We start from the raw sequence: 27,788 nt of genomic DNA, 5'->3' as shown, positions 1-27,788 counted from the left end.
CCGGAGAGTCAAGAAAACCATCATTTGTGGATGTCATACCATGTGATTTTGTCCCTTTATGTTGCAGATAGGAGGACAGACAACTACAGTAAATTGCAGAGGCAGTTTTTGAATGACTAAGCGACCATCAACACGTAGGCAAGCTTCCCACTTGACAGGCCTAAATATTGTTCCCACGTCGACAAATTGCACATGCAGAGGTGCCCAAGTTTTGGTATGGTTTTTAACGTCCCATAGCAAATTAGGGAAATATAATTCCAATATGGCCTGCACCAGAAGCTAAATTTCAGGCTGCATTTTTTTCACTTGTTAGTTTTATTTTTTTAGTATAAAACAGTGCCTTTGCATTAGTTCAATCGTCAAAATCTGAAACTACATTGTCAGTAGTTAGTTTTACATAGGAAATCCATTGCGAATCATTGAGCTATGTTAATAAATGTAGTTTTTTTGTTTTGGCTGTCACTGGACATGCTCTCTTTAATCTAAAAATATTTTCAAGTATAAATATATAGATATGTAAATTATATGTCTTTTTTGTAGCCCTTATCTTATTCACAATCATTGGCCCTAACCATTTTCAGTCTTACAATGATTTTAAATACGACATCATTTTTCATTTTTGCTTAAGTCTTACTACATTCTCCAGGAAGTATTTTAGTCGTAAAACCATTGTATGAAGTACATTGGGTCTAAAAATGTATTTCTACCTGACTACATAGAAGGGTCTAATTAGTAGATTAGATTAGATTAGATTAGATTAGAACTTTATTTCATCCCATATTCTGGAAATGTCTTGGTTGCAGTAGCAAGACAGACACAGAAGACATTGTAGACCTGGTTTAAAAAACTGGAGCCACACACGGTAAGTCCACAAGGTTCAGAACTTATATTGTACGGGCATTCTTAACCATTTTTTCCCTTCCAGTTTTTGCAATATTGCTCAATATAACAACTCATCTCGCCATCCAGGATGACATCACCACCCTCTTCCTCCATCTGTCACCTTGTGGCCTCTGAGCTTACAGTAGAGGTGAGCCAACTACACACAAATACACACATACTTGTACATAATGATAGATTTATGTAAAGTAAGGTATAGAAGAATATCAGCAAGAAAGGCTTTATGTAAAACAGTGAAGTAATAAATGAACAATTTGATGCAGGAGAAAGATTTGTGTGGGTGGACACAAGTGGAATAGTTGCACTCAGTTTGCGTGAGATGCTATGGGAATGTTTTATTTTTTTCTCCATTCTTTCGCTTGTGCTGATCTTAACACTAAATGATTTTTAGCTGGAGGGCAAAACTGATGAGAGGTAGTAAAAAAAAACTCTAGAATATTCTTCTAACAGGCAAAAAACGGAGAAAAGCAAGTAGGAGATGATGCATGATGTGCATAATAATGACTTTTTTTCGCTCTCTTTGAGGTCTTAGGGTGATGTAACATGTTTATGTAAAAAAAAACAGTCTTTAAATGAATGCTTCTGTGCTAATCTGTGGCTGAGCTCTTTCAGCAACGAAGGCATTTAAAGGCAGCGGGGGGTTGGGGGGGGGCAGCTGGTAAGTCATACTTACAAGCTGGTCACTATTAAGTGTGCATTTCATTGTTTTTTTTTTTTGTGTTTTTTGTGGGCAGGACTAATCAAGACAGCTGGGAAAAGGACATTTTCCATGGAAAGAATGTTGAAAAGGTGAGTTGGGTTGATTTGATTTGAATTGAATGTTTTTTATTGTAAAACTTGACTGAATGTGAGCGTGTTTAGGATCTTAACTCGGATTTGGATCCCGCTGGCCTCTATTAGACGTGCATAGTAATCTTCCAATGCGGCTAGAAACGGCCTTTAAACCCATTTCTGAAGTGGGTGTGGGTTTTTGTTCAAAACCCATGAAGGAGACCCTCCCCCGACCCATTTTTTTTACCAATTTAGTGCAATCAATGGATTGCAGTCAGGTGCTTCTTGTTTTCTGCAGAAATCTTGTTGGGTAAAGTATCTTTGGGACAAAAACCTGGCCCTTGAAAACCAATTTTCCCACCCCTGATATTGACTAACGAATTTAAACTCACAGTATTGAGATGAAAATTTTTATTGCAAAATCGGGGGAGTCAAAAAAAACTATTCCCATCCATAATTTGACCATTAAAATCCTTGATTAAGCTTCAATCGAGCTGAAAAAGTGCAGATGTGCCCTCATTATCCAATGCAATATGCCAAAGTGGGGGTCCCCTCCTAGCCCAACCCCCCCTGGTTCCCCCATTTGCATCTGCGCCCCAGACATTGACGTCACAGCCCTTTACTCGTCCCCCAGGTGACGTCGGGTGTGTTTTTGACGCAGCCCCCAGGGAGGTGGAGGAGGAGAACCTTATTATAATCCCCTTGCATAAGCGACCATTCATTTCGCGGAAAGCACCGCTCCTCCACGCGCTTAATCCGCGCATGCGCGCGCACTTGTAGCTCGACTCGATGAAGCCCGTCCGTCCATTTCGAAGCGTCTTTGGCTGAAATCTCGTGACGCATTCGGCTGACGCGTCAAAAAGAGACGATCCGAGATCCGAACTGAACATTTGTTTCTCTACTCCTCCCCCCTCCTCCTGCACCAGTGAACGGACCACTTGGCCGGCCATTGAGGAGCAGAGTGCCGCCGCGTAGCATCCACACGCCCCGGAGATGGAGGCACCAGGCTTGGCGTGCAACATCAGCAGCCCGCTGAGCCCCTGCGAGAGCTCGGGAATGATCAAGGACCTCAGCTTGGACACCATACAGCTTTGTGAACGAGATGGTAAGCTTCATTGCAACTTATTTGCCTTTTTATCAGGTTGGGCAACCCCAACGTGACGTTCCTAGTCCCCCTTTCAGTGTTTTTTTTTGCCTCCCTTCTGTGTGTAGAATTGCAAGAGGATGCATTGAAATGTATTATTTGGAAATATGAATAGCATTATGGGTGTGTGTAGAATTGCAAGGGGATGCATTAAAATGTATTATTGGGGGAAATGCACATTTACAAAAAAAGACTACCATTTTCTTGTTATTAAGGAAAATTTTACTGGGTGAGTTGAAGGGATTTAATCAGTAGGTGGTCATTAAATAATGGGTTAGAGGATCAGAGGTGAGGAACCTTTCAGGGGGGAAAAAATAGCAAGTCATCATCATTGGACTCTCCAACATGGCTGCAGCAGCCACATGTGAGTGCCAAGACACTGCAATACCTTTTTAAAGAGGGGTAAAAAGGATGAATAAGGGGTCTACAGTTGTCTAATGTAATGTGGGCATTTTTAAACCATATTTATGTGATGATGCATGGGTGTGTGTTTTTTTAGCTGGTCATCATGGCACTCAAGTGGCTACCGTAAAGGGTGATTGAGTTCATTTTGCAAGAGTTATTTGTCATCTTAAGGTTCTTTTTAGATCATTTTTTTTAGAAATTCGGGGTAAATTTCAGTTGGGTTTTGGGGTAGTTTGCAGGTAGGCTGTTTATTAGGTACTTTTTTTTGCAGATTTTGGGGTGACTTGTTGGTTTTATGGTATTTTAAGGTTCATTTGTTGCAATTGATGCCCACTTTTTGACCTTATTTTGTTTTGTTTTTTGGAGCATTTGAAGTGAATTGGACTTCCATTGTTGTCAATGGCTTTTATTTCCATAATTGTCTCTTATATACATGCAGGAGCATTTTAATAATACTTAGTGACTTTGGTTTGAATGGGTAAAAAAAAATATAGACTCTTTGACACCCACATGGTGTTTGTTTATGGAGAAACAAATACACCTGCTTGCTTTTTAAGTGGAATGCCAACGGTTGTGGTAAAAGGGGACAAACCGGTTTGGTTGCTGGACATTGTGGGGACAAAATGTAGTAGTCTTGTGACTCTAATTCCAAAGCAGCACACAACTGGATTATAGATTCATTTTGAACATTGCTCATCCTTTTTCAGCGTCGTGGGGTGCTGGAGCCTATTCCAGCCACTGAAACTGGTCGCCAAGTCCTTTGGGAATAGATATTGGGTGTCGTTTCTGATTTAGTATTAATCTAACAGCTAAAAAATGGAATATTTTCATTATAATGCAATAATGCTTAGCAGAAAGTGTTAATATTAAATGTATGACATATTAGATGTCTATTACTGTCAGTAGCAATGAGGTGACTGAATATTTTTGAAGAATTGAGCAGTTTTGCTCTGTTTTTTTTTAACCATAAAACTGTTATCTGTTGCTAATTGTGAAATTATGATTTGTTAAAGATGGCGGATGAAGGAAAGAACAGCTGTTTATGAAGGGCTTGGCCAGATTAGTTTGACATGGCAATAAAGACATACTAAAAGCTGATTTGTTAGGATTAAAAAAATAAAAATGGATCATTCATATACTATGCGTAGTACAGTTTAGTGAAATGTTGTAAAATAAAAAGAAAGGCATTTTTTAGTGCTGATGTAGTCGCCTGAATGGATTTCACAATGTGGAGTACTTGGATTGATTTTGCTGGAAATAGCAAGTGTCCTTCTCTGCTAAACTTTTTTTTTTTTAAGCAGTGTATTGATGGCCGTACTTGGATGCTTGCTAAATTTACCTCTCATGGCTTTAAATATTTAATTGGCTGTATGAGAGTCTTGCTGAGGCAGCAAATAGGAGAGTATGAAGCATCACTGGGACTCTTCCTGTTTGTGGAAATGGATAAACAAACACACTGAGTGCCATTCGTGCATTTCAATTCAAGTGTGTGTGTGTGTGTGTGTGTGTGTGTGTGTGTGTGTGTGTGTGTGTGTGTGTGTGTGTGTGTGTGTGTGTGTGTGTGTGTGTGTGTGTGTGTGTGTTGGGGAATAGCAAAATAGTGGCATGGAAATGCAGGATTTGTTGTTTTGCCTGCCAATTGCTGTCTTTGAAAATGCTTCGAAAATTTAACATTTTTGAGTATTCGTTGCAAGCCAAGCCAAACTGTGGAAAAAAAGTGTGATTTGTAGTCTGGAATTTATGGTAAATTAATTGAGCTTTTTTTTTTATTCCTGCCAATTTAAGTTGATGTTGGTGTCTTTGAAAATCTTTCAAAAATTGAACATTTTTGTCTTGATAATTAGTTGCAAGCCAAACTATGAAAAAAGTGTGATTTGTAGTCTGGAAATTATGGTAAATTAATTAAGCATTTTTTTTGTTCTCCCTGCTAATTTAAGTCTGTCAATTTAAGTTGTTGTCTTTGAAAATGCTTCAAAAATTTAACATTTTTGAATGTTTTTTCTATTTGGTTGTGTAATGATTGTGCTAAAAATTAGGATTTATATAGTGAAGATCATTTGCAATATGATAAAAGATATGGTAAATGATGCAATTCCCAATATTCAGTTACTTTTCACCCAAACTCCATCAAAAATACCAATAACGGAGAAAAATGTATCTGAGTAATGCGGCTTTTGACTGTGCACTGTCCATTTACCTGAGTTCTATTCTAAAACTATTCCAAGTAGATAGTTTTGATCCATCATTGAAGGTCAACTGGTTAATAAATGAACCTCCCTTGTTCTCTGGAGCATGCGTTTTAATCAAATGCTAATGAATGATGTCGGCCTCTTACGTGCACTCACTGCCAAAGACCCAGAAAATTAACATGAGATTGGAGACCACTGCTGGGATTTCACAAACAAAATGATGAGTCAGATGGCATTCTTGTTTCCGGCGTTTGTTAACGTGACTGACGAGTACGTGTTTTGCTTCGATTTTGACCCAAATTACGGTTTTGTTGTTGTTCAGGTTACAGTTAGATTGTTTTACTGTTGGCGTAAAGGGAGTTGACAAACGTGCTATTGTTCACGTGGGGCGCTATAAAGAAAGATGGCCTTGTTCTCGCCCGCTTTGCGCTCTCAGCGTGACGTCCGTGTCAGCCTACTAGTCCGTATCTTTGACTGAATAAAGGCCTCCTTTTCTAACGTTGTTTCCGTTGCTGCAGACTCAACTAAATCAATAGTTACAATCTTTTTTTTATTTGTAGTTGTTAACCCTACATTGGTAATCACCATTAAGGCAACCGTACTATAAGTTTTATGCGTTTTGGATGTTTACAAGACATTTTTATTGAGTTTTAATCTGTGTACTTGTGGGTTTTGCTTTGATTTAGCATTGAGGTCATTTTGGATTGTCAAATTTGCGTAAAATGGTGGTGATTTATGAATTTTTTTCCACATTTTGGACAATTTCATACTCTCGAAACTCCTAAAATGTCTTTGTAATAGTAAATATGTGGATGATAATGTTTGGTGTGGATTAATTTGATGGATTTTTACAGTTCTGACTTAAACCCAATGGAACATGTTTGTTTTAAATTAGACCGAACACGTAAATTTAGGCGTTGTCATTCAAATTGATGTCAGTTTCTTTAAGAAAAATCATATTTAAGACTGTGGTTTATGAATGGAATTAGTAACTAGACATTTTTTTACACTTGATTTGAACAAAAAATTCTGGTTGTGATGTCATAGCTTGAATTGATGGAAAAATGTGGTCCTCTAGTTCCAAATTAGTTTGTAAAATGACATTATCTTAATTTTTTGACATAAATTCATAGAAAATACTTCGGCAATGTAGAAATCACTTATGTTTCTATGGCATTCTCCATTTTTGATATCCCAAAATTGTCATTTTCTTCGTCAGACATTTCTAAAGAAGAATTGGCATATTTCATCGTTATGGTGATGGGAAATGTTCATAAAAGATGAAGGTGATATCCCGTAATGTTACGACCCCGCGTAGATTATGATTTACAGAGGGCACTTCTATAAAGGAGAAAGATAATAACCTCATTTTGTAATATATAGTCTCACTATCTGCCATCGTAGTCATTCTTAGATTCAAATATGATGTTCCGGTCAGGACGTCTTGTTCCCAAAGATTATTTTCCTTGTGCTGACTGAGTCTTATGTTTCAATTTATTTGCTATAATTACTTGCTACCTTGCTATAATTAAGGGTCAGCGACCAGAGGTGGAACAGGACTTCACCTTTAGTACAATCCAAAATTGTCTTGGACCGTAAATGATTGTTCGTCTGTGTCTTGTAATTGGCTGGAAAAAACTGATTGGAGTCCTAGTTGCCTGGCAACATTTGTGAGGATAAACGCAATGTAAAATGAATACATTCTACATTCTTGTATCAAATTAACCACATTTTTTGTCATTGTGTGTGTGTAATTTAGTCCAATTATGGAATTGCGCTTTTAATTTAGCGTGAATAGAGAGAGATGGATGTTCCACATTGGGCTGCCGCCATTGTTTCCTCGCCATTCTTTGCGTTCTACACACGTCGCATTGTTACCATGCCATCTGACGTAAAAGTCTATATTCATCCCCGATGGCACAATGGAGTCGTTCAGCCGCATTTTGACATTTTTCTTGACCTCGCTTGGAGCTCTGGGTCGTACGCCTACGTCTGTTTCGCCGTTGAGAAATACATGCGAAATTGGAGCCAACGGATGGATTCAATCAGGGCTGTTTTGATAGATTTAATGCGGCTTTGGCTTAGGGGAAGCGCACAGGTATGTATTGTAAAGAGGATGCTGTGTTTCCATGGCAACAGCCGTGCCGATGCTTGTACCGTAAATGGTCGACAGGGAGCGGGGGAATGGTCGCCAGGCACAACAAAGCAGATGAAAAAACATGTGTGTAATGAATGCACGAGTAGGATTTTTTTCAGGCCAGATGTTAGAATTTTTTTGTGCTCGGAGGTTTTTGTGAGATCCGATTTAAAATGCTACTTCCTTCCTTTTTTTTTTTTTTTTTTTGAACAGGAAGTAAATCCCAGGATGGCGCCATCTCGGACTTGGAGGACATGCCCGTCCCGCAGAATATCAAGATTAGTAACATCACATGCGACTCGTTCAAGATCTGCTGGGATATGGAGCAGCATGGCAAGGACCGTATTACACATTACTTCATTGATTTGAATAAGAAGGAGAATAAAAACTCCAACAAGTTCAAACACAAGGTAACAACACAGCATCATATATATGTATCCATATAGTGGTATATATTTATATGACGTTTGGGTCAGGGACTTGTTTAAACATTGGAGGAATGGTTAGTATATGCTTTGCTTAAATGTTATGCAAAAAACTGGGGGTAAAATTCCATTAAATTGACTAGAGATGTCCCAATGCTAATTAATTTTCTTTACGTCTGAATTGATATTTTTAAAATGAATATATATGATAATGCGCATCCTATTCCATTCCGAGAAAACAATAATTTTAGAGCGTATGTAACAATAATGCTAAAAAAATATGTAACTGATCAATGACAAGCCTCAATTTTTTAATATTAGAGTGAATCCTGATAGTCAGTAACGGAAATCCGAAGTATATGTTGCAGCGTTAATAAGTACTTGCCAAGTATAGCTTATTGACATTGGATAAGTTTCAATTCTCAGGTTTTGCGTTTCAATCTTGACTTCGACCGTTTGTCCTTTGTGTCTTCACCTTGTTTGTCCTTGTTTTCACATTCTTACTTCCAAAACATATATTTTTTAAAGAGCTCAAGACTATTGAATTGAACTAAATACTTTTATTGTCATTATACAAGTACAATGAGATTAATCCACTGAGTGTGTATCGTTAAGGTGCCCCTGCAACAGAATGGCGACCAGTCCAAATTGTCCATTCATCTGTGATAGACTCCAACTCCCCCGTGACCTAAATAATGATACGCAAAACTGAAAATAACAATAAGAGACAGCGCTTAAATAGGGCTTTCGTTCTTATTTCATATTTTCCATATTCAACCGCAAAAATTAAGCCTGTTAAACATTAGTCGGGTAAAAAATGGATTGGAAACATTGAAATAATAAGCAGATAACAATGTTATACTTGATGGGTGAGTAAAAAAATGTGCTAGAAACCGTCTTCATATTATAGAAGCAATTAAAAAGTCAATTTCTCTCTTCTATTCCCCTTAATGCTTTACTTATTTGACTGCCAAAAAGTCAACCATTGGTTTGATAATGCGTTTATCCATGTTGGGGGGTTAATGGGTTGGCCGAGGGTGATTTATCGGTGTCGTTTGTCCCCCGAGGCTCATTGGACGCCGACGTTTGGGGTCAGAGCAAAAAAAAAAAAAGGCAAGAAGAGTTATGTTCGCTTCATTCCACATGGAAGAAATGTTTTAATGTCAAATTTTTCTTTGCAGGATGTGCCGACCAAGTTGGTGGCTAAGGCGGTGCCCCTCCCCATGACCGTGCGGGGCCACTGGTTCTTGAGCCCGCGGACAGAGTACACCGTGGCGGTGCAGATGGCGTCTAAACAGCCTGACGGGGACTACGCCGTCTCCGAGTGGAGTGAGATTATCGAGTTCTGCACTGCTGGTGAGTCACATTAATCGCCCTCCGACCTGCAACGTAGTAGAGACACGTTCTTAAAAAATAGGATTATTTCAGTAATACCTCGTTTATGGCGGTTAATAGGTTCCATTATATGCCGTAATCTAGGGACAGGGTTTTAATGGTGTCTATTTAATATTATTTGGACTTTTAAAACCATTTTTGTACTAATATAGGTAGGCACTACTTAACTAAAATACTACTCAATTCTAACTTGCCCTTTTTCCTCTCTAAATTTTTCAAAGTGGCCATGTTTTACTGGATTATTTGGTTTAAATGTCCTAAAACTCCAATGTTAACTGTCATGTAAATACGTAATTGGTCCTCTTTTTCTTAAAAATGTAGTTAAAACTAAATGTAACACAGTTTGAAGCCTATTTTAGAACATGTCTTCATTATCTGCTAATTGTACATTGTATTAATCTTCAAAAAAATCCTCCATCATTACCGCCAAGGCGTCAAAACACCTTTGCATGGGTGCAAATAGTAGCAGGATTCATCCAGAGGACGTAACGATTAGAAAAGAACGTTAGGATTAAATAAAGCAGTGAGACTGGAAGTGTGGTTTATCCTCCGAAGCAAAGGTCAGTGCGTTTAATGCCGCTAGAGGTTGACTTTGGGGGAAGGGAGTTGGGAGGTCACGTGACACACTAGGACGGAGGATGCCACGCTATGTGCAGAGTGCCAGTAAATTGGAGATGGCTTAGAATAGTATTAGTAAAAAATAGTCAAATTTAGGGATGAAAGCGTGTTTATTATCACAAAATCACCAAGTGATGGAGCAGAATGGATGTTAAAAGTTGTCTTGTTCTTGCAGATTACTCCACAGTTCATCTCAACCAGCTGCTAGCCAAGGCTGAAGCCATATCCGGACGGATGCTGCGCTTCTCCGTCTTCTACCGCAACCAGAATAAGGAATACTTCGAGCATGCCAGGTAGAAAATGCGTTGTGTACACTTTTATTTACCCCCTAGGTACGCTTGGTCATCTGTATCCTCATGCCCCAAAGCAGGGTTGGCCAATTCCGATCCTGGAGAGCTGCTATCTGGTCTGTTTTCCGTATCTCCCTCCTCTAACACACCTGAAACAAATGATCAACTCATCAGCAAGCTGTCCAGAAGCTTGATACTGATCTTGATGATTTGACTCAGGTGTGTTGGTGGAGGGAGACATGGAAGACAGACCGGATAGCAGCTCTCGAGGACTGGAGTTGGTCTCCCTGATGTGTAGTGAGGGTACTTGGATGTTTGGTCCCTGGCCGTTTGGTCGCCCGGGTGAATATAATTTTAAAAGTTAGTTTCAACAGTAGATATTTAGATATTAAAGTTTCTCTCTCTTGAGTATAATTTTAGAGCTGTTTTTAACAGTTAACTCATGACAGAGTTAACTGTTGAAATCAGCTCTAAAATTATATTCATGAGAGAGAAAGTTAATATCTGAATATCTATTGTTGAAACTAACTCAAAATTATATTCACCTGGGCGGCCAAACGTCCGGGCGGCCAAACGTCCGGGCGGCCAAACGTCCGGGCGGCCAAACGTCCGGGCGGCCAAACGTCCGGGCGGCTAAACGTCCGGGCGACCAAAACGTCCGGGCGGCCAAACGTCCGGTCACGGTTGTAAGACTTATTTTCTTCAAAACAAGCTTAATTGTAAGACTATTTTGCAGGATAGTTTTTATATTGTTTGGTTACCTCTGTTTTAGCTGAAAAGTAAGATCTTGGCAGATGTGGGAATTGGTCCTACCACCTTTCTCATGGTAAGTAGGCATTCTATCCTTTGAGCCAAAGTGTCCAACCACCTGCCAACTATCCACTACGCTGGCCCATTACATTTCTATTTGACCTGAAAAGTAAGAAGTTAGAGGATGCAAGAATCGATCCCACTACCTTTAACATGCTAAAGAGTTACTCTTACATTTGAGCTAAGTATCCCAACCACATCCTTACTTCATCGCCTGACTCACGAATGATTGTTTGTAAGACCAAAGAACAATCGTTCACAAGTCAGGCGATATAGTAAGGAGGTGGTTGGGATACTTAGCTCAAATGGGAGAGTAACTGCTTAGCATGTGAAAGGTAGTGAGATCAATTCCTGCATCCTCCAACTTCTTACTTTTCAGGTCAAATAGAAATGTAATGGGCCAACCTAGTGGACAGTTGGGAGGTGGTTGGACACTTTAGCTGAAAGGATAGAGTGCTTGCTTACCATGTGAAAGGTGGTAGGACCAATTCCCACATCTTCCAAGATCTTCCTTTTCAGCTAAAACAGAGGTAACCAAATAATATAAAAAATAGCCTGTAAAATAGTCTTAAAATTAAACTTGTTTTGAAGAAAATAAATCTTACTACACATCAAGGTGGCCAACTCCTTCCAGTCCTCGAGAGCTGCTATCCAGTCTGTCTTCCATGTCTTCTTCCACCAACACACCTGAGTCAAATCATCAAAATCAATATTATGCTTTAAAATAAAAACTCCCATCTATGAATTTCAAGTCGAGTCATTTTGTACTATACCATGAACTGGTCCATTATTCACCTGTTTGAGTGTGAGCCTCAGGGATCTTTGCATCTTGGTTCGAATCCCAGTCAGTTCACCTGTGTGGGTTTTCTCCAAGGACTCCATTTTCTTCCCACATTCCGAAGACGTGTTTGGTAGGCTGATTGGACTTTCCAAAATGCTACAAAACAAGGCAGAAGATACATGAGTTTTTCTTAACAATGTGATATTTCATTTGTCAGATTAACTTTCACAATAAAGTAATTCTTTTTTGCTGAATCAAATCACTTGGCCCTGTTTTTTCTCCTGCTTTTTAAAAATTTTAGTCGGCTTGTTTGGTGACGGATTCAAAAGAGAATTTGCTTCTGGCACTTTGTCATAATGAAATGTTTCTTCTCTCTATTTTTGACGAGCAATTTCCTCGCTATGTGCTCTGATTTCATTAAAGCAGCATGGCGAATGTAGCAAATTTGCAAAGCCGCTTCGTTTAATGGAGTTTGTTTAGCTTGGCGAATATCATCAGCTTTGCCAGCGTAACAACTCTACTCTTAAAATCGTCCTACACTCGCGTGTAATCAAATTCTACAGCTAAAAATAAGTTGGATTTACATACATATCAAATGTATATTTTTAAAATTTACGAATTAACTCTTAGCTTGTTGAAGTAAATAGATGTTAAATTTTGAGCTGCGAGTAGAAATCGTACAATCGCTTTTAAAGTGATGATTTACATCTAGTGTTAAAAAAAGTGCTACAGAATGTTCGTCGAATTTTAGCTTATTTAATTATATTGTCTAATTCGCAGTGGGACAATAAAAAATTGGCGTCAGGCTATAGTTTGACTACTTAAGGTGAAATGTACCTGAAAATGTTTACTTATCGTATTCAATTAATCTAATTCATAGTTATCGTATTTTCACGACTATAAGGCGCATCACATTTAAAGGCTCACCGTCAATGAATGACTCATTTTAACTCATTTCCAATATATAAAGCACACTGGATTATAAATCGCCCTGTCAATTTTGGAGAAAAGATGATAAGCTAACATTCTGCTCACTTTCGTTTCAATTATTTCCAAAAATCATCTTACCTTATTTGGACTTATTTCTTCCAGGGAGGAGCAAGGCAACCGGATGCTTCCATCAGTGAAAGACAACAGTGGCAGCCACGGTTCCCCCATCAGCGGCAAGCTGGAGGGTGTCTTCTTCAGCTGTAACACAGAATTCAACACTGGCAAGACCCCTCAGGACTCACCGTACGGTCGTTACCGCTTCGAGGTGGCGGCCGACACCCTGCTCAACCCCGAAACCAACCTCTACTTCGGGGACTTCTACTGCATGTACACGGCCTACCATTACGTCATCCTGGTTCTGGCGCCCAAGGGTTCCCGTGGGGACGACTTTTGCAAGCAGAGGCTGCCGCTCTTGGACCTCGCCGACAACCGCTTCCTCACCTGCCAACGGGAAGACGGCGAGAAGGGCGCCCTGGTCTTCCGCCACGCCCAGGATGTCATCCTGGAGGTGATCTACACGGAGCCCGTAGACTTGGCGGTGGGTACGGTAGCAGAGATCAGCGGGCATCAATTGATGAGTCTATCCACAGTCAACGCCAAGAAGGACCCCAGCTGTAAGACCTGCAATATCAGCGTGGGCCGCTAGAGGGAGCAGCGGCGGGGACCTTCAACGCATGCGCTTGTATGCGTCGCTCGTCAAAAATTTTGGTGAACGACGTCTAAGGGTCGAAAGTTGAGCTCCAAAATGCGTTTTTGCTGACATGTTTCTGTAATATAACTTTTTTTTTTGGTGATACAGTGGCTCCTTAAGTTTTGCTTGACCTGACGTACGAGTAATCGAGAAGATTTTTTTGCTCTTACTTGGGAGCAATGTTCCCTCTAAATTGCGCACTACTATCGTCTTTTTAAGGTCAAATTTACTTTCAATTTGAACAAATATCCACAAAGTTAACGCTAATAGTTAAAACAAAATGACATTGACAAACTAATGATATAATTATGATTTACATACTATTTAGAAAGATAGCATTAATAACTAATAATATTATTGAAAATACTTACCGGCATTTTTTCAAGGCACCACTGTATCCTTCTTCGTTTTTTTTAAGTGAGTTTGAAAATATTTGATGTCAATCTTGTAATATTACAGTTTTTTTTCTAAATCTTTTTCACAGTTTTCTCTTTCCTAACTTAATTGTTGTTTTGCAGCATTTTTACATTTATTAACTTAATGCAAACACACGTTTGTTTTTGTCAATTTATGCAAACATTATCGTAATAATATTAAAAATAACATATTTTAAGAGAAAACTGGCTTCCCAAATAGTAAAATAGCATTTTTTTCCAATTCCTCTTTTCCTAATGTCATAATACATTTTGATTGACAGTTTGTTCAGACAATTGGGTTTATTTTTAGTCCGCTATTTTGCTAACTATTGTTTTTTTGGGCTTGTTATCACTTATTACTCCTTATAACTTCATTTTTAAACTTTTTTTGTCGTTTTAGCGCTTTTCGCTACCTCCAACTAAAGCATGGATTGACTTTACTGTTATTTCTTTAAACCAAAGGTATTAAAACTATTTAGACTCAAAACTAAAAAAAAAATATTTGAGTCAAAACCATGCAACAGCGTTTACTGTAACGGATAAAAAAAGTGATAACCTTTAAAAAAAAAAAAGCATGATGCAGTATTTTTTTTGCAGCATGGGTATACTGTGAGTGGATGTCGTCACCATGGCAACTCCCTAACGCTAAGTTTTTGTCGTTGTCGTGCGTTCGTTGGTAAATAGACGGGAAAAAAAGTCAAATGTTAGTTCGGCGGGGTAAATGTGAAAAAATATTTATTTTTTATGAACACATTCATATGTACATATAGAGTATTATATTAACCGAAAGTGCACAGAACGAGAGATTCATGTCGCTGATAGCATTTTGGTGGAATTGTCGTAAGGCAAAATGACACGTTTTTTGTGGAAAGTTAACGTTAAAAACGATCAAATCGAGGTTTAAAAATAAAAGATTTGCACAATATAGCACAAAGAAGGCCAAAAATAACAGATTGGTATAAAAGACTGATGAAATGAACAAGAAAAGTTTGATGATGAATTCATTGTTTTGTAGCAAATTTTCAAGAAAAAGTCAATGTATTTTTCTTTCAAAATTAATGTTTGGATTTTTTGTTGTTTACAACTTGTTCTTTCACCCTAAAATGTTATTTTAAAGTACATTTTTAATGTCTAAATTTTTTTCTTGTACCTTTGAAACACGTGTTTTTTTTGGCAAATTACTATGACATTTTACCGCAACTAGACTATTTTTCTGATGCAAAACTGACTTTTTCTTGAAAAAAATTCCAACTTTCCTGACATTTTTCCCCAGTTTCTACTCACCCCCTAATAATTTTGTTGTTTTTTTGACAAAAATCCAAAACAAAAAAATGCTAACGCCACGCTAAAAACAAACAAAAAAGAGCAAGTGCCATAACCCGCCTCCACAAATATTTACATAACTGTCCGTGTAGAATATGCTACATAACATACACTCGCTTTTGATCATAGTGTGCTTTTAGGAATAAAAAAATAACTTGACCTGCCTTGTAAAGTGCTTGATCGTCCTCATCTTCATCCTCATATTTCTTGCGGAGGTTTTGGACACTTGGCAGCGTCCTGTTTTTTACTGAGCAGGGCCTCCAGTAGGCGGAGCTTAGCTTTGAGGTTCTTGTACTGGCAGTACTCCTCCGCCATTGGGCCACGGTCCTCCTTCTGACAGACCCTGTGGTGAGAGTAAAAGTTAGCTTATGTCTCCTATGTTGCCTTATGCTCTATTCTACCGTATTTTCAGGACTATGGGTCACACTTTTTGGCAAAAATGTAACTCGAATGCGACTATTTTTGTGTTTTTTAAGGCTAAAGTGGCCCAAAAACCATTTTGTTTCCATTTTATTGATACTACAACATGTTTGTTCTTGTTTTTTAATCATTTATTTTAAAAAGGTCTTTTTTTCTTTTCCTTTTATCATTCTTTGGTTAGTGCGACTTATAGTCCGCAAAATACGGTCATCCAAATAACAAAAATGACTGTATTTCAGGCTGAATGTGTTAAAGGCAAAACACTGTGTACATGTTTCTTCTTTCCTAAGCTCCACATTCAATACAAATGTTATATTTTTTTGTTTGCTGTTTTTTCTTGTTATGCTGGACTGTTAAAGTTTTGGAAAATGGCCGAAAGGAAGATTTATTTCATCCATGTTTTGTGTGTTAACAAAAGTCGGGGTACACTGTGTTTTAGTATGTTTTTTTTTGGACATGTATGTTGTTTTCTTACCATTCATTGATTGAACCAAATGTTCCTGAGTTTGTTTGAAGATGGAATAAATGTAAGTCGAGCTCTGTTGTTGTCTTTTGTTCGGGTATACCTGCCACTCAGAGTGTAGAAAAGATCCTCAAATTCGTGTAGTGCTCGATGGAGACGTCGTTTTTCTAAACGGGTGATTCGCAGGTGATCCAGTAATTCCGATCTGCAGTATGAAAAATATATGTCATTGTGGCAAACGCTTAATGCTGGTCAAGCATCACCTAGGCTAAAATGAAAAAAAGCCTTACTATACTATGTCGTTTTCGACGAGAAAAGCCTTACTATACTATGTCGTTTTTGGCGATAAAAAGCCTTACTATACTATGTCGTTTTTGGTCATTTTTGACGAGAAAAGCCTTACTATACTAGGTCGTTTTTGACGAGAAAAGCCTTACTATACTAGGTCGTTTTTTGACGTTTTTGGTCGTTTTTGACGAAAAGCCTTACTATACTATGTCGTCTTTTGACGTTTTTGGTCGTTTTTGACGAGAAAAGCCTTACTATACTATGTCGTTTTTGGTCGTTTTTGACAAGAAAAGCCTTACTATACTATGTCGTTTTTTGACGTTTTTGGTCGTTTTTGACGAGAAAAGCCTTACTATACTATGTCGTTTTTGGTCATTTTTGACGAGAAAAGCCTTACTATACTATGTCGTTTTTGGTCGTTTTTGACGAGAAAAGCCTTAGTATACTATGTCGTTTTTTGACGTTTTTGGTCGTTTTTGACGAGAAAAGCCTTACTATACTATGTCGTTTTTGGTCATTTTTGACGAGAAAAGCCTTACTATACTATGTCGTTTTTGGTCGTTTTTGACGAGAAAAGCCTTACTATACTATGTCGTTTTTGGTCGTTTTTGACGAAAAAGCCTTACTATACTATGTCGTTTTTTGACGTTTTTGGTCGTTTTTGACGAGAAAAGCCTTACTATACTATGATGTTTTTTGACGTTTTTGGTCGTTTTTGACGAGAAAAGCCTTACTATACTATGTCGTTTTTGGTCATTTTTGACGAGAAAAGCCTTACTATACTATGTCGTTTTTGGTCGTTTTTGACGAGAAAAGCCTTACTATACTATGACATTTTTGGTCGTTTTTGACGAGAAAAGCCTTACTATACTATGTCGTTTTTTGACGTTTTTGGTCGTTTTTGACGAGAAAAGCCTTACTATACTATGTCGTTTTTTGACGTTTTTGGTCGTTTTTGACGAGAAAAGCCTTACTATACTATGTCGTTTTTTGACGTTTTTGGTCGTTTTTGACGAAAAAAAGCCTTACTATACTATGTCGTTTTTTGACGTTTTTTTGTCGTTTTTGACGAGAAAAGCCTTACTATACTATGTTGTTTTTTGACGTTTTTTTGTCGTTTTTGACGAGAAAAGCCTTACTATACTATGTCGTTTTTTGACGTTTTTGGTCGTTTTTGATGAGAAAAGCCTTACTATACTATGTCGTTTTTTGACGTTTTTGGTCGTTTTTGACGAGAAAAGCCTTACTATACTATGTCGTTTTTTGACGTTTTTGACGAGAAAAGCCTTACTATACTATGTCGTTTTTTGACGTTTTTTTGTCGTTTTTGACGAGAAAAGCCTTACTATACTATGTCGTTTTTTGACGTTTTTGGTCGTTTTTGACGAGAAAAGCCTTACTATACTATGTCGTTTTTTGACGTTTTTGGTCGTTTTTGACGAGAAAAGCCTTACTATACTATGTCGTTTTTGGTCGTTTTTGACGAGAAAAGCCTTACTATACTATGTCGTTTTTTGACGTTTTTGGTCGTTTTTGACGAGAAAAGCCTTACTATACTATGATGTTTTTTGACGTTTTTGGTCGTTTTTGACGAGAAAAGCCTTACTATACTATGTCTTTTTTGGTCGTTTTTGACGAGAAAAGCCTTACTATACTATGTCGTTTATTGACGTTTTTGGTCGTTTTTGATGAGAAAAGCCTTACTATACTATGTCGTTTTTTGACATTTTTGGTCGTTTTTGACGAGAAAAGCCTTACTATACTATGTCGTTTTTGGTCATTTTTGACGAGAAAAGCCTTACTATACTATGTCGTTTTTGGTCGTTTTTGACGAGAAAAGCCTTACTATACTATGTCGTTTTTGGTCGTTTTTGACGAGAAAAGCCTTACTATACTATGTCGTTTTTTGACGTTTTTGGTCGTTTTTGACGAGAAAAGCCTTACTATACTATGTCGTTTTTGGTCATTTTTGACGAGAAAAGCCTTACTATACTATGTCGTTTTTGGTCGTTTTTGACAAGAAAAGCCTTACTATACTATGTCGTTTTTGACAAAAAAAGCCTTACTATACTATGTCGTTTTTTGTCGTTTTGGACGAGAAAAGCCTTACTATAATATGTCGTTTTTGGTCGTTTTTGACGAGAAATGCCTTACTATACTATGTCGTTTTTGGTCGTTTTTGACGAGAAAAGCCTTACTATACTATGTCGTTTTTGGTCGTTTTTGACGAGAAAAGCCTTACTATACTATGTCGTTTTTGGTCGTTTTGGCGATAAAAAGCCTTACTATACTATGTCGTTTTTGGCGATAAAAAGCCTTACTATACTATGACGTTTTTGGCGATAAAAAAGCCTTACTATACTATGACGTTTTTGGCGCTAAAAAAGCCTTACTATACTATGTCGTTTTTGGCGCTAAAAAAGCCTTACTATACTATGCCGTTTTTTGGCGATAAAAAAAGCCTTACTATACTATGTCGTTTTTGGCGGTAAAAAGCCTTACTATACTATGTCGTTTTTGGCGATAAAAAGCCTTACTATACTATGCCGTTTTTTGAATCAAAAAGCCTTACTATACTATGTCGTTTTTAGCGATAAAAAAGCCTTACTATACTATGTCGTTTTTGGCGATAAAAAAGCCTTACTATACTATGTCGTTTTTGGCGATAAAAAAGCCTTACTATACTATGTCGTTTTTGGCGATAAAAAAGCCTTACTATACTATGTCGTTTTTGGCGATAAAAAAGCCTTACTATACTATGTCGTTTTTGGCGATAAAAAGCCTTACTATACTATGTCGTTTTTGGCGATAAAAAGCCATACTATACTATGTCGTTTTTGGCGATAAAAAGCCTTACTATACTATGCCGTTTTTTGAATCAAAAAGCCTTACTATACTATGTCGTTTTTGGCGATAAAAAGCCTTACTATACTATGCCGTTTTTTGAATCAAAAAGCCTTACTATACTATGTCAATTTTAGCGATGAAAAAGCCTTACTATACTATGTCATTTTTTGCGATAAAAAAGCCTTACTATACTATGTCGTTTTTGGCGATAAAAAAGCCTTACTATATCGTTTTTGGCGATAAAAAAGCCTTACTATACTATGTCATTTTTGACGAGAAAAGCCTTACTATACTATGTCGTTTTTGGTCGTTTTTGACAAGAAAAGCCTTACTATACTATGTCGTTTTTGACAAAAAAAGCCTTACTATACTATGTCGTTTTTTGTCGTTTTGGACGAGAAAAGCCTTACTATAATATGTCGTTTTTGGTCGTTTTTGACGAGAAATGCCTTACTATACTATGTCGTTTTTGGTCGTTTTTGACGAGAAAAGCCTTACTATACTATGTCGTTTTTGGTCGTTTTTGACGAGAAAAGCCTTACTATACTATGTCGTTTTTGGCGATAAAAAGCCTTACTATACTATGACGTTTTTGGCGATAAAAAAGCCTTACTATACTATGACGTTTTTGGCGCTAAAAAAGCCTTACTATACTATGTCGTTTTTGGCGCTAAAAAAGCCTTACTATACTATGCCGTTTTTTGGCGATAAAAAAAGCCTTACTATACTATGTCGTTTTTGGCGGTAAAAAGCCTTACTATACTATGTCGTTTTTGGCGATAAAAAGCCTTACTATACTATGCCGTTTTTTGAATCAAAAAGCCTTACTATACTATGTCGTTTTTAGCGATAAAAAAGCCTTACTATACTATGTCGTTTTTGGCGATAAAAAAGCCTTACTATACTATGTCGTTTTTGGCGATAAAAAAGCCTTACTATACTATGTCGTTTTTGGCGATAAAAAAGCCTTACTATACTATGTCGTTTTTGCCGATAAAAAAGCCTTACTATACTATGTCGTTTTTGGCGATAAAAAGCCTTACTATACTATGTCGTTTTTGGCGATAAAAAGCCATACTATACTATGTCGTTTTTGGCGATAAAAAAGCCTTACTATACTATGTCGTTTTTGGCGATAAAAAGCCTTACTATACTATGCCGTTTTTTGAATCAAAAAGCCTTACTATACTATGTCGTTTTTGGCGATAAAAAGCCTTACTATACTATGCCGTTTTTTGAATCAAAAAGCCTTACTATACTATGTCAATTTTAGCGATGAAAAAGCCTTACTATACTATGTCATTTTTTGCGATAAAAAAGCCTTACTATACTATGTCGTTTTTGGCGATAAAAAAGCCTTACTATACTATGTCGTTTTTGGCGATAAAAAAGCCTTACTATACTATGTCGTTTTTGGCGATAAAAAAGCCTTACTATACTATGTCGTTTTTGGCGATAAAAAGCCTTACTATACTATGCCGTTTTTTGAATCAAAAAGCCTTACTATACTATGTCGTTTTTGGCGATAAAAAAGCCTTACTATACTATGTCGTTTTTGGCAACAAAAAAGCCTTACTATACTATGTCGTTTTTGGCGATAAAAAAGCCTTACTATACTATGTCGTTTTTGGCGATAAAAAGCCTTACTATACTATGTCGTTTTTGGCGATAAAAAAGCCTTACTATACTATGTCGTTTTTGGCGATAAAAAAGCCTTACTATACTATGTCGTTTTTGGCGATAAAAAGCCTTACTATACTATGTCGTTTTTGGCGATAAAAAAGCCTTACTATACTATGTCGTTTTTGGCGATAAAAAAGCCTTACTATACTATGTCGTTTTTGGCGATAAAAAGCCTTACTATACTATGCCGTTTTTTGAATCAAAAAGCCTTACTATACTATGTCGTTTTTGGCGATAAAAAGCCTTACTATACTATGCCGTTTTTTGAATCAAAAAGCCTTACTATACTATGTCAATTTTAGCGATGAAAAAGCCTTACTATACTATGTCATTTTTTGCGATAAAAAAGCCTTACTATACTATGTCGTTTTTGGCGATAAAAAGCCTTACTATACTATGTCGTTTTTGGCGATAAAAAAGCCTTACTATACTATGTCGTTTTTGGCGATAAAAAAGCCTTACTATACTATGTCGTTTTTGGCGATAAAAAAGCCTTACTATACTATGTCGTTTTTGGCGATAAAAAAGCCTTACTATACTATGTCGTTTTTGGCGATAAAAAAGCCTTACTATACTATGTCGTTTTTGCCGATAAAAAAGCCTTACTGTACTATGTCGTTTTTGGCGATAAAAAGCCTTACTATACTATGTCGTTTTTAGCAATAAAAAAGCCTTACTATACTATGTCGTTTTTGGCGATAAAAAAGCCTTACTATACTATGTCGTTTTTGGCGATAAAAAGCCTTACTATACTATGCCGTTTTTTGAATCAAAAAGCCTTACTATACTATGTCGTTTTTGGCGATAAAAAAGCCTTACTATACTATGTCGTTTTTGGCAACAAAAAAGCCTTACTATACTATGTCGTTTTTGGCGATAAAAAAGCCTTACTATACTATGTCGTTTTTGGCGATAAAAAGCCTTACTATACTATGTCGTTTTTGGCGATAAAAAAGCCTTACTATACTATGTCGTTTTTGGCGATAAAAAAGCCTTACTATACTATGTCGTTTTTGGCGATAAAAAGCCTTACTATACTATGTCGTTTTTGGCGATAAAAAAGCCTTACTATACTATGTCGTTTTTGGCGATAAAAAAGCCTTACTATACTATGTCGTTTTTGGCGATAAAAAGCCTTACTATACTATGCCGTTTTTTGAATCAAAAAGCCTTACTATACTATGTCGTTTTTGGCGATAAAAAGCCTTACTATACTATGCCGTTTTTTGAATCAAAAAGCCTTACTATACTATGTCAATTTTAGCGATGAAAAAGCCTTACTATACTATGTCATTTTTTGCGATAAAAAAGCCTTACTATACTATGTCGTTTTTGGCGATAAAAAAGCCTTACTATACTATGTCGTTTTTGGCGATAAAAAAGCCTTACTATACTATGTCGTTTTTGGCGATAAAAAAGCCTTACTATACTATGTCGTTTTTGGCGATAAAAAGCCTTACTATACTATGTCGTTTTTGGCGATAAAAAAGCCTTACTATACTATGTCGTTTTTGGCGATAAAAAGCCTTACTATACTATGCCGTTTTTTGAATCAAAAAGCCTTACTATACTATGTCGTTTTTAGGGATAAAAAAGCCTTACTATACTATGTCGTTTTTAGCGATAAAAAAGCCTTACTATACTATGTCGTTTTTGGCGATAAAAAAGCCTTACTATACTATGTCGTTTTTGGCGATAAAAAGCCTTACTATACTATGTCGTTTTTAGCGATAAAAAAGCCTTACTATACTATGTCCTTTTTAGCGATAAAAAAGCCTTACTATACTATGTCGTTTTTGGCGATAAAAAGCCTTACTATACTATGTCGTTTTTGGCGATAAAAAAGCTTTGCTATACTATGTCGTTTTTGGCGATAAAAAAGCCTTACTATACTATGTCGTTTTTGGCGATAAAAAAGCCTTACTATACTATGTCATTTTTGGCGATAAAAATGCCTTACTATACTATGTCGTTTTTGGCGATAAAAAGCCTTACTATACTATGTCGTTTTTGGCGATAAAAAGCCTTACTATACTATGTCGTTTTTGGCAATAAAAAGCCTTACTATACTATGTCGTTTTTTAAAGAAAAAAAGCCTTACTATACTATGTCGTTTTTGGCGATAAAAAGCCTCACTATACTATGCGTTTTTAAAAGAAAAAAAGCCTTACTATACTATGTCGTTTTTGGCGATAAAAAGCCTTACTATACTATGTCGTTTTTAGCGATAAAAAAGCCTTACTATACTATGTCGTTTTTGGCGATAAAAAAAAAGCCTTACTATACTTTATTTTTTAAGGCTTTTTTCTTTTTAAAAAACAGCATAGTAAGGCAAAAAAACGACAGACAATTGTACCTTGAAGCCTCGTGAAGTGTTGCCATGGTGAAAACAGGCGGCTGGAGACACTTGACTTCCTCTAGCGGCGAAACCGGGGGCGTGTCGGACATTTCCGAGGTGGGCTGGGGCAGAGGTGTCCCCCCCGTTGGCAGACACTCCTCTTTTGGACCATCGTCATCGGAGCCCTCCTCTTCTTCCTGTGGACACCACTCGTGTTTAATATCCATCTCGCTCAATCCCCCTCAAATGCGTTGGATGTCGTAACATAACACGTAGGAAGCCCCTACGGCCACTAGCAGGCGGTAGAGCTGCATTGGAATGAGACTTGGGGGAGGAATAAATAATTTAAAGTGTTTTTTTCCCATCTGGAAAGCTGGTTCTACTCACAATGGTGGTGATGAGTGCAGAGGCGTTGGAGGAAAGCAGCAGCTGTTTGAGGATGCGATAGCGCTCGTACAACGGTTGGACAAGCGACCATTCGTTGGTGTTATTCTAAAAACACATAAAAATTGGAATATTGTAGGAATATATTGTAGGAAAATTTCCATTTGCTCTTACCGGGCGTCCGTGTAGACTCTCAAAGTAGAGTAAAGATTTCTGCAGGCTGGATTTCTCCATCCTCATCTGAGACGGCGTCATCTCCTGTACGCGGACACATGGGGGTGTTGGAGTTATTCTGTAATACTATAATATGTGTACATTTAATCATTTTTGTATAAGAGCTTCTTTAATTTGTCTGGGGAAAGCTTGGGATCATAAAATGTAATCGAGTCCTCGTTCTTAGGACTGTTTACTGGAAGATAGTTCTGACCTTTACCCCAGAATGCAGACCTGGAAGGACGCTTAAGAAATTGAAAGCGTGATCGCTATCCAACAACCTTTGTGATTACTCGCATATTGTCATAAATTGTAATCAGATGTCTGCCTGTATTGTTTTAGAATTATATTAAAGTATAATTATTGATGAACCTAACAGAAGGGAGGACATTTTTTTTTTTTAAAAGCCAACCTTGATCTTGTCCGGCATGTTGAGCTCTCGCCGCTTGTCGCTGAGTCTGGTGGCCACCACCTGGAGCGTTTCCTGCACGCTGGGCTCCGTCTTGCCGCCATTGTTGGATTGCTGGAGCTCTGTGGTTCTTTCCGATGGAGGATGCGAAGATGCTTTGGGAATGCCTTGCTCAGCGTGACATAGTTTGAGCTCTGCAGGACAGCAAAAGAAACATTTGAGTTCCACAATGGATTGGATCACAGTTGCAAGCCTAGGGCAGGGGTGGGAAAATTTATGGGCCTGGCGGCCACATTGACTTAAAAAATTTGACAGATGGGCCAGGTAAGCTCAAAATACGATACATATAAAAAAGTGCATCCGTTAACAGTACATATGAAACATAAACAGAAAAAAGGACTTAAGTATTAACATACTCATCATTCAAGTAAAAAGTATAAAGTACAAAGTAAAGGGTATATTTCAGTAAATTCGATTTTTTGAAAGAAAAACTGTATTTTCTGCACTATAAGGCGCAACTGAAAGACATGAATTTTGTCTAAAAGTTGCACATACATGATGTGTAATACCATTACAGATTGTCCTGTATGTAAAATTGAAATACTCAAAATAAGCTGGAGAAATGTACTTTATATTAGTGAATAGCAATATTTCATATGATAAAGGCAGTTTGTCACCTTTGAGCTGCTTGCGGCTTTTCAGGAGCTCCTTGATGAGTCTGGCCACCTCGGGATGAGCGCTCTTGTCGTAATAGGACGGCTGAAAAAACAAAAGAAAAGCTTATGAGCGGTGTGTTCCAAATTGCTGACGCCATTCGGGTGACGCCGAAGCTACTGGGCAAACGGTGACTCAGCCGGGCCGACTTTGGGGCTCACCTTGAGCCGCTCTTGCTCAAAATGTTCCTCCAGCTGTCGGATCCTTTTCCTCAACGTCTGAACGTGTCTTCTCAACACGGTGACGGACGACGAGCAATCGTCCGGTTCGGCGCGGTGGCTGCAACGTGCCCTGCGTGTCAAAAAATAAAAAATAAATACATTCTGAAAAATGACATTTTGTATCTACACCATCTTTCACCAATTAATGTTATATGTCCTTTAACATGTCCTATGTCCTTTAATATGTGACTTAATATGTGCTATGTCTTTTAATTTGTCACTTAATATGTCCTATGTCCTTTAATATGTTACTTAATGTCCTATGTCCTTTAATATGTGACTTAATATGTCCCATGTCCATTATTATGTCACTTAATATGTTCTATCTCCTTTAAAATGTACTTTAAATGTCCTTTAATATGTTACTTAATATGTCCTATGTCCTTTAATATGTCCAATGTCCATTAATATGTCACTTAATATGTCCTATGTCCTTTAATATGTCCTATGTCCATTAATATGTCACTTAATATGTCCTATGTCCTTTAAAATGTCCTATGTCTATTAATATAGCACTTAATATGTCCTATGTCCTTTAAAATGTAACCTAATATGTCCTATGTCCTTTAATATGTCACTTAATAAGTCCTATGTCCTTTAAAATGTTACTTAATATGTCCTATGACCTTTAATATGTCACTTAATATGTCCCATGTCCTTTAATATGTCATACGCGACTTACATGCGAATGTGTTGCGAGCACGGCGGCGAAGGGGCGGCGTCCGGGTCCTGGTTGTAACGGAGGCTGCCGCTCAGGTTGGGGCAACGTGGCGACGGGACCGGACATTCGCTGACGGCGAACACCGAGAGTAGGGGAGGACCACCTGGCGAGCTCGGTGACCTCGGGGAGACGCTGTCGTCTCCCGGCGAGACGGTGGGCGGAGCCGGGGCGCCGAAAGATGGCAGAGACGGGGAAGGCGCTGTCAAACATAGGAAAACATGGGAAAAACATGAATAAGGAGATGGGGCCCCCAAAAAATGTTTTTTCAATCAGGAAAAGAAGGTTGCACTCTGATTTGTGTTTGGGGTTTGAAACTTTTTCCAGTGGTTAGCATGACAGTTTCGCAGTTCTGAGGTTGGCTTCCATGAATTCATTGACACTTTCTGAGTCATCGTGTTGAGTTGTCCGCCACCCACAAGCGTGGACAAATCATCAGGCATAATATTTGGTTACTTTTGGCTTTGACAGCAATAGAAGTCCAAATAAATGATGAATTATGCCTTCAAAAATATTTACAGATATATGAATATATGTTTTTTTTTAAACCCAAACACAAGCAATCCATTGATTTCTTTGACTTTTCTGAACGCTGTCCTGGGAAATAAAAAGTTTAGACAACCTTGTTCTACTACTGAACATTTTCAAGCTTGTTTACTAAATCATAAATTTCTGATGATGGTCTCTTCTTTCTAAAAAATGGGTCAAAACTCTCTGTCTTTTGTTATTCATTTATTATTCCTAGCGAGGTTTGTGGAGGGTGCTGGAGCTTAGCCCTGCTAAATATGGGCTGGAGGCGGGGTAAATTCAAACTGGTGCCAGCCAATCACAGGGCAGATTGAGACAAACAACCAGTGAAAATGGATAGGACCTCTATCGTTGTCAATGGCAGCTAATGACTAAATACATACAAATAAAATTAAATCATATTTCAAAGTATTATTTTACATGATTTAACAAATATGACGTCGATTTTACTGTAAGTGTCTCACTAAGAAAAAAAGTTTGGATAAACCCAGTACTACTCTTTTTGATTGGAAGCCATGATAGTGGGCGGGGACTCTTCTAAGATTCAAAAGTTTTAGGACTATTGCACTAGAAAATCATGACATGAGAAATAAATGATGTGGCTTACCGCGTTGTGGCGAGTCATCCATCGTCGGAGGAGGAGAGTGGAGGAGCGCCTTGTGGTCCGAACGGAGGCTCAAATAAAGCTCCCGGGGGTCTTTGGGTTCTTCGCCATTTGGATCGGGGGGACTTGCGTCGGCCTCCAGGGCTTGGAGCTTCAAGGAGGGGCTTTGGAAGCAGAAGCAAAACATGGCTGTCTATGGGCGAGAGGGTTTTTTTCCCCGGTTTTCAAAGTCCTCCACAGAGATGAGGTGTTACGCCACGTTGGGGGGTGCGAGGAGTAGCCGTAAATCCTTGCCGAAGCATCATCCGTCTTTTAAATTCACAGTCCAAACGCGTCGTGTTCTCGATTAAGGTCCATCGTCGGGAATCTACGTAGTAGATGTTCCTTCCACGCCACGCGCATGGCGTTCCTTCCCGCTGTCTTCACATGGATAATTCATCATCCACGACGGCGAGAAAGGGGCGCGGTGGCGGGAATACCGTCGGCGTCTTCGCGTGCAACGTGGGCGTGCTCCGGAGGAGGATGAGGAGGAGGAGGAGGACCGGAGGGGTAACCACGGTAACGTTGTTAGCTGGCTAGTGATGGCTTACGTGATGTGGGGAGTCGTGCGGGCTGCCATGAAAAAGATGTTTCGGTTTGAGGGATTTTTTTTAGTGGGTGGGGGAGGAGGGGG

The 27,788-nt window shown here is 38.1% G+C and overlaps 2 protein-coding genes across 3 annotated transcripts; one reads left to right on the top strand and one right to left on the bottom strand.

The window, feature by feature from the left end:
- Positions 1-1,606: 1,606 nt before the first annotated feature.
- On the top strand, positions 1,607-16,246 carry phyhiplb (phytanoyl-CoA 2-hydroxylase interacting protein-like b). The gene is made up of 6 exons (XM_077729630.1): positions 1,607-1,689; positions 2,598-2,776; positions 7,760-7,956; positions 9,153-9,327; positions 10,160-10,277; positions 12,958-16,246. The coding sequence occupies exons 2-6, from the start codon at positions 2,665-2,667 to the stop codon at positions 13,499-13,501; spliced, it is 1,146 nt and encodes a 381-aa protein (XP_077585756.1). The 5' UTR covers positions 1,607-1,689; positions 2,598-2,664; the 3' UTR covers positions 13,502-16,246.
- fam13c (family with sequence similarity 13 member C) lies at positions 8,653-27,788 on the bottom strand. 2 transcript variants are annotated; one of them, XM_077729627.1, is made up of 13 exons: positions 27,119-27,788; positions 25,948-26,185; positions 25,206-25,335; positions 25,008-25,089; positions 24,334-24,524; positions 23,883-23,966; positions 23,712-23,816; positions 23,343-23,521; positions 16,272-16,373; positions 12,934-15,628; positions 11,880-12,021; positions 10,113-10,423; positions 8,653-9,353 (listed from the first exon to the last, which is right to left on the bottom strand). In XM_077729627.1, the coding sequence occupies exons 1-10, from the start codon at positions 27,300-27,302 to the stop codon at positions 15,484-15,486; spliced, it is 1,440 nt and encodes a 479-aa protein (XP_077585753.1). In that variant the 5' UTR covers positions 27,303-27,788; the 3' UTR covers positions 8,653-9,353; positions 10,113-10,423; positions 11,880-12,021; positions 12,934-15,483. The 2 variants fall into 2 exon arrangements, with proteins under 2 accessions (XP_077585753.1, XP_077585754.1); XM_077729628.1 differs by having other exon boundaries at positions 8,654-9,353; positions 10,310-10,423.

Source organism: Stigmatopora nigra, chromosome 12, assembly GCF_051989575.1.
Source record: "Stigmatopora nigra isolate UIUO_SnigA chromosome 12, RoL_Snig_1.1, whole genome shotgun sequence".
Classification (NCBI taxonomy): Eukaryota; Metazoa; Chordata; class Actinopteri; order Syngnathiformes; family Syngnathidae; genus Stigmatopora; species Stigmatopora nigra.
Note: the sequence above shows the minus strand (reverse complement) of the source record. Positions and strands in the feature narration are given on the sequence as shown.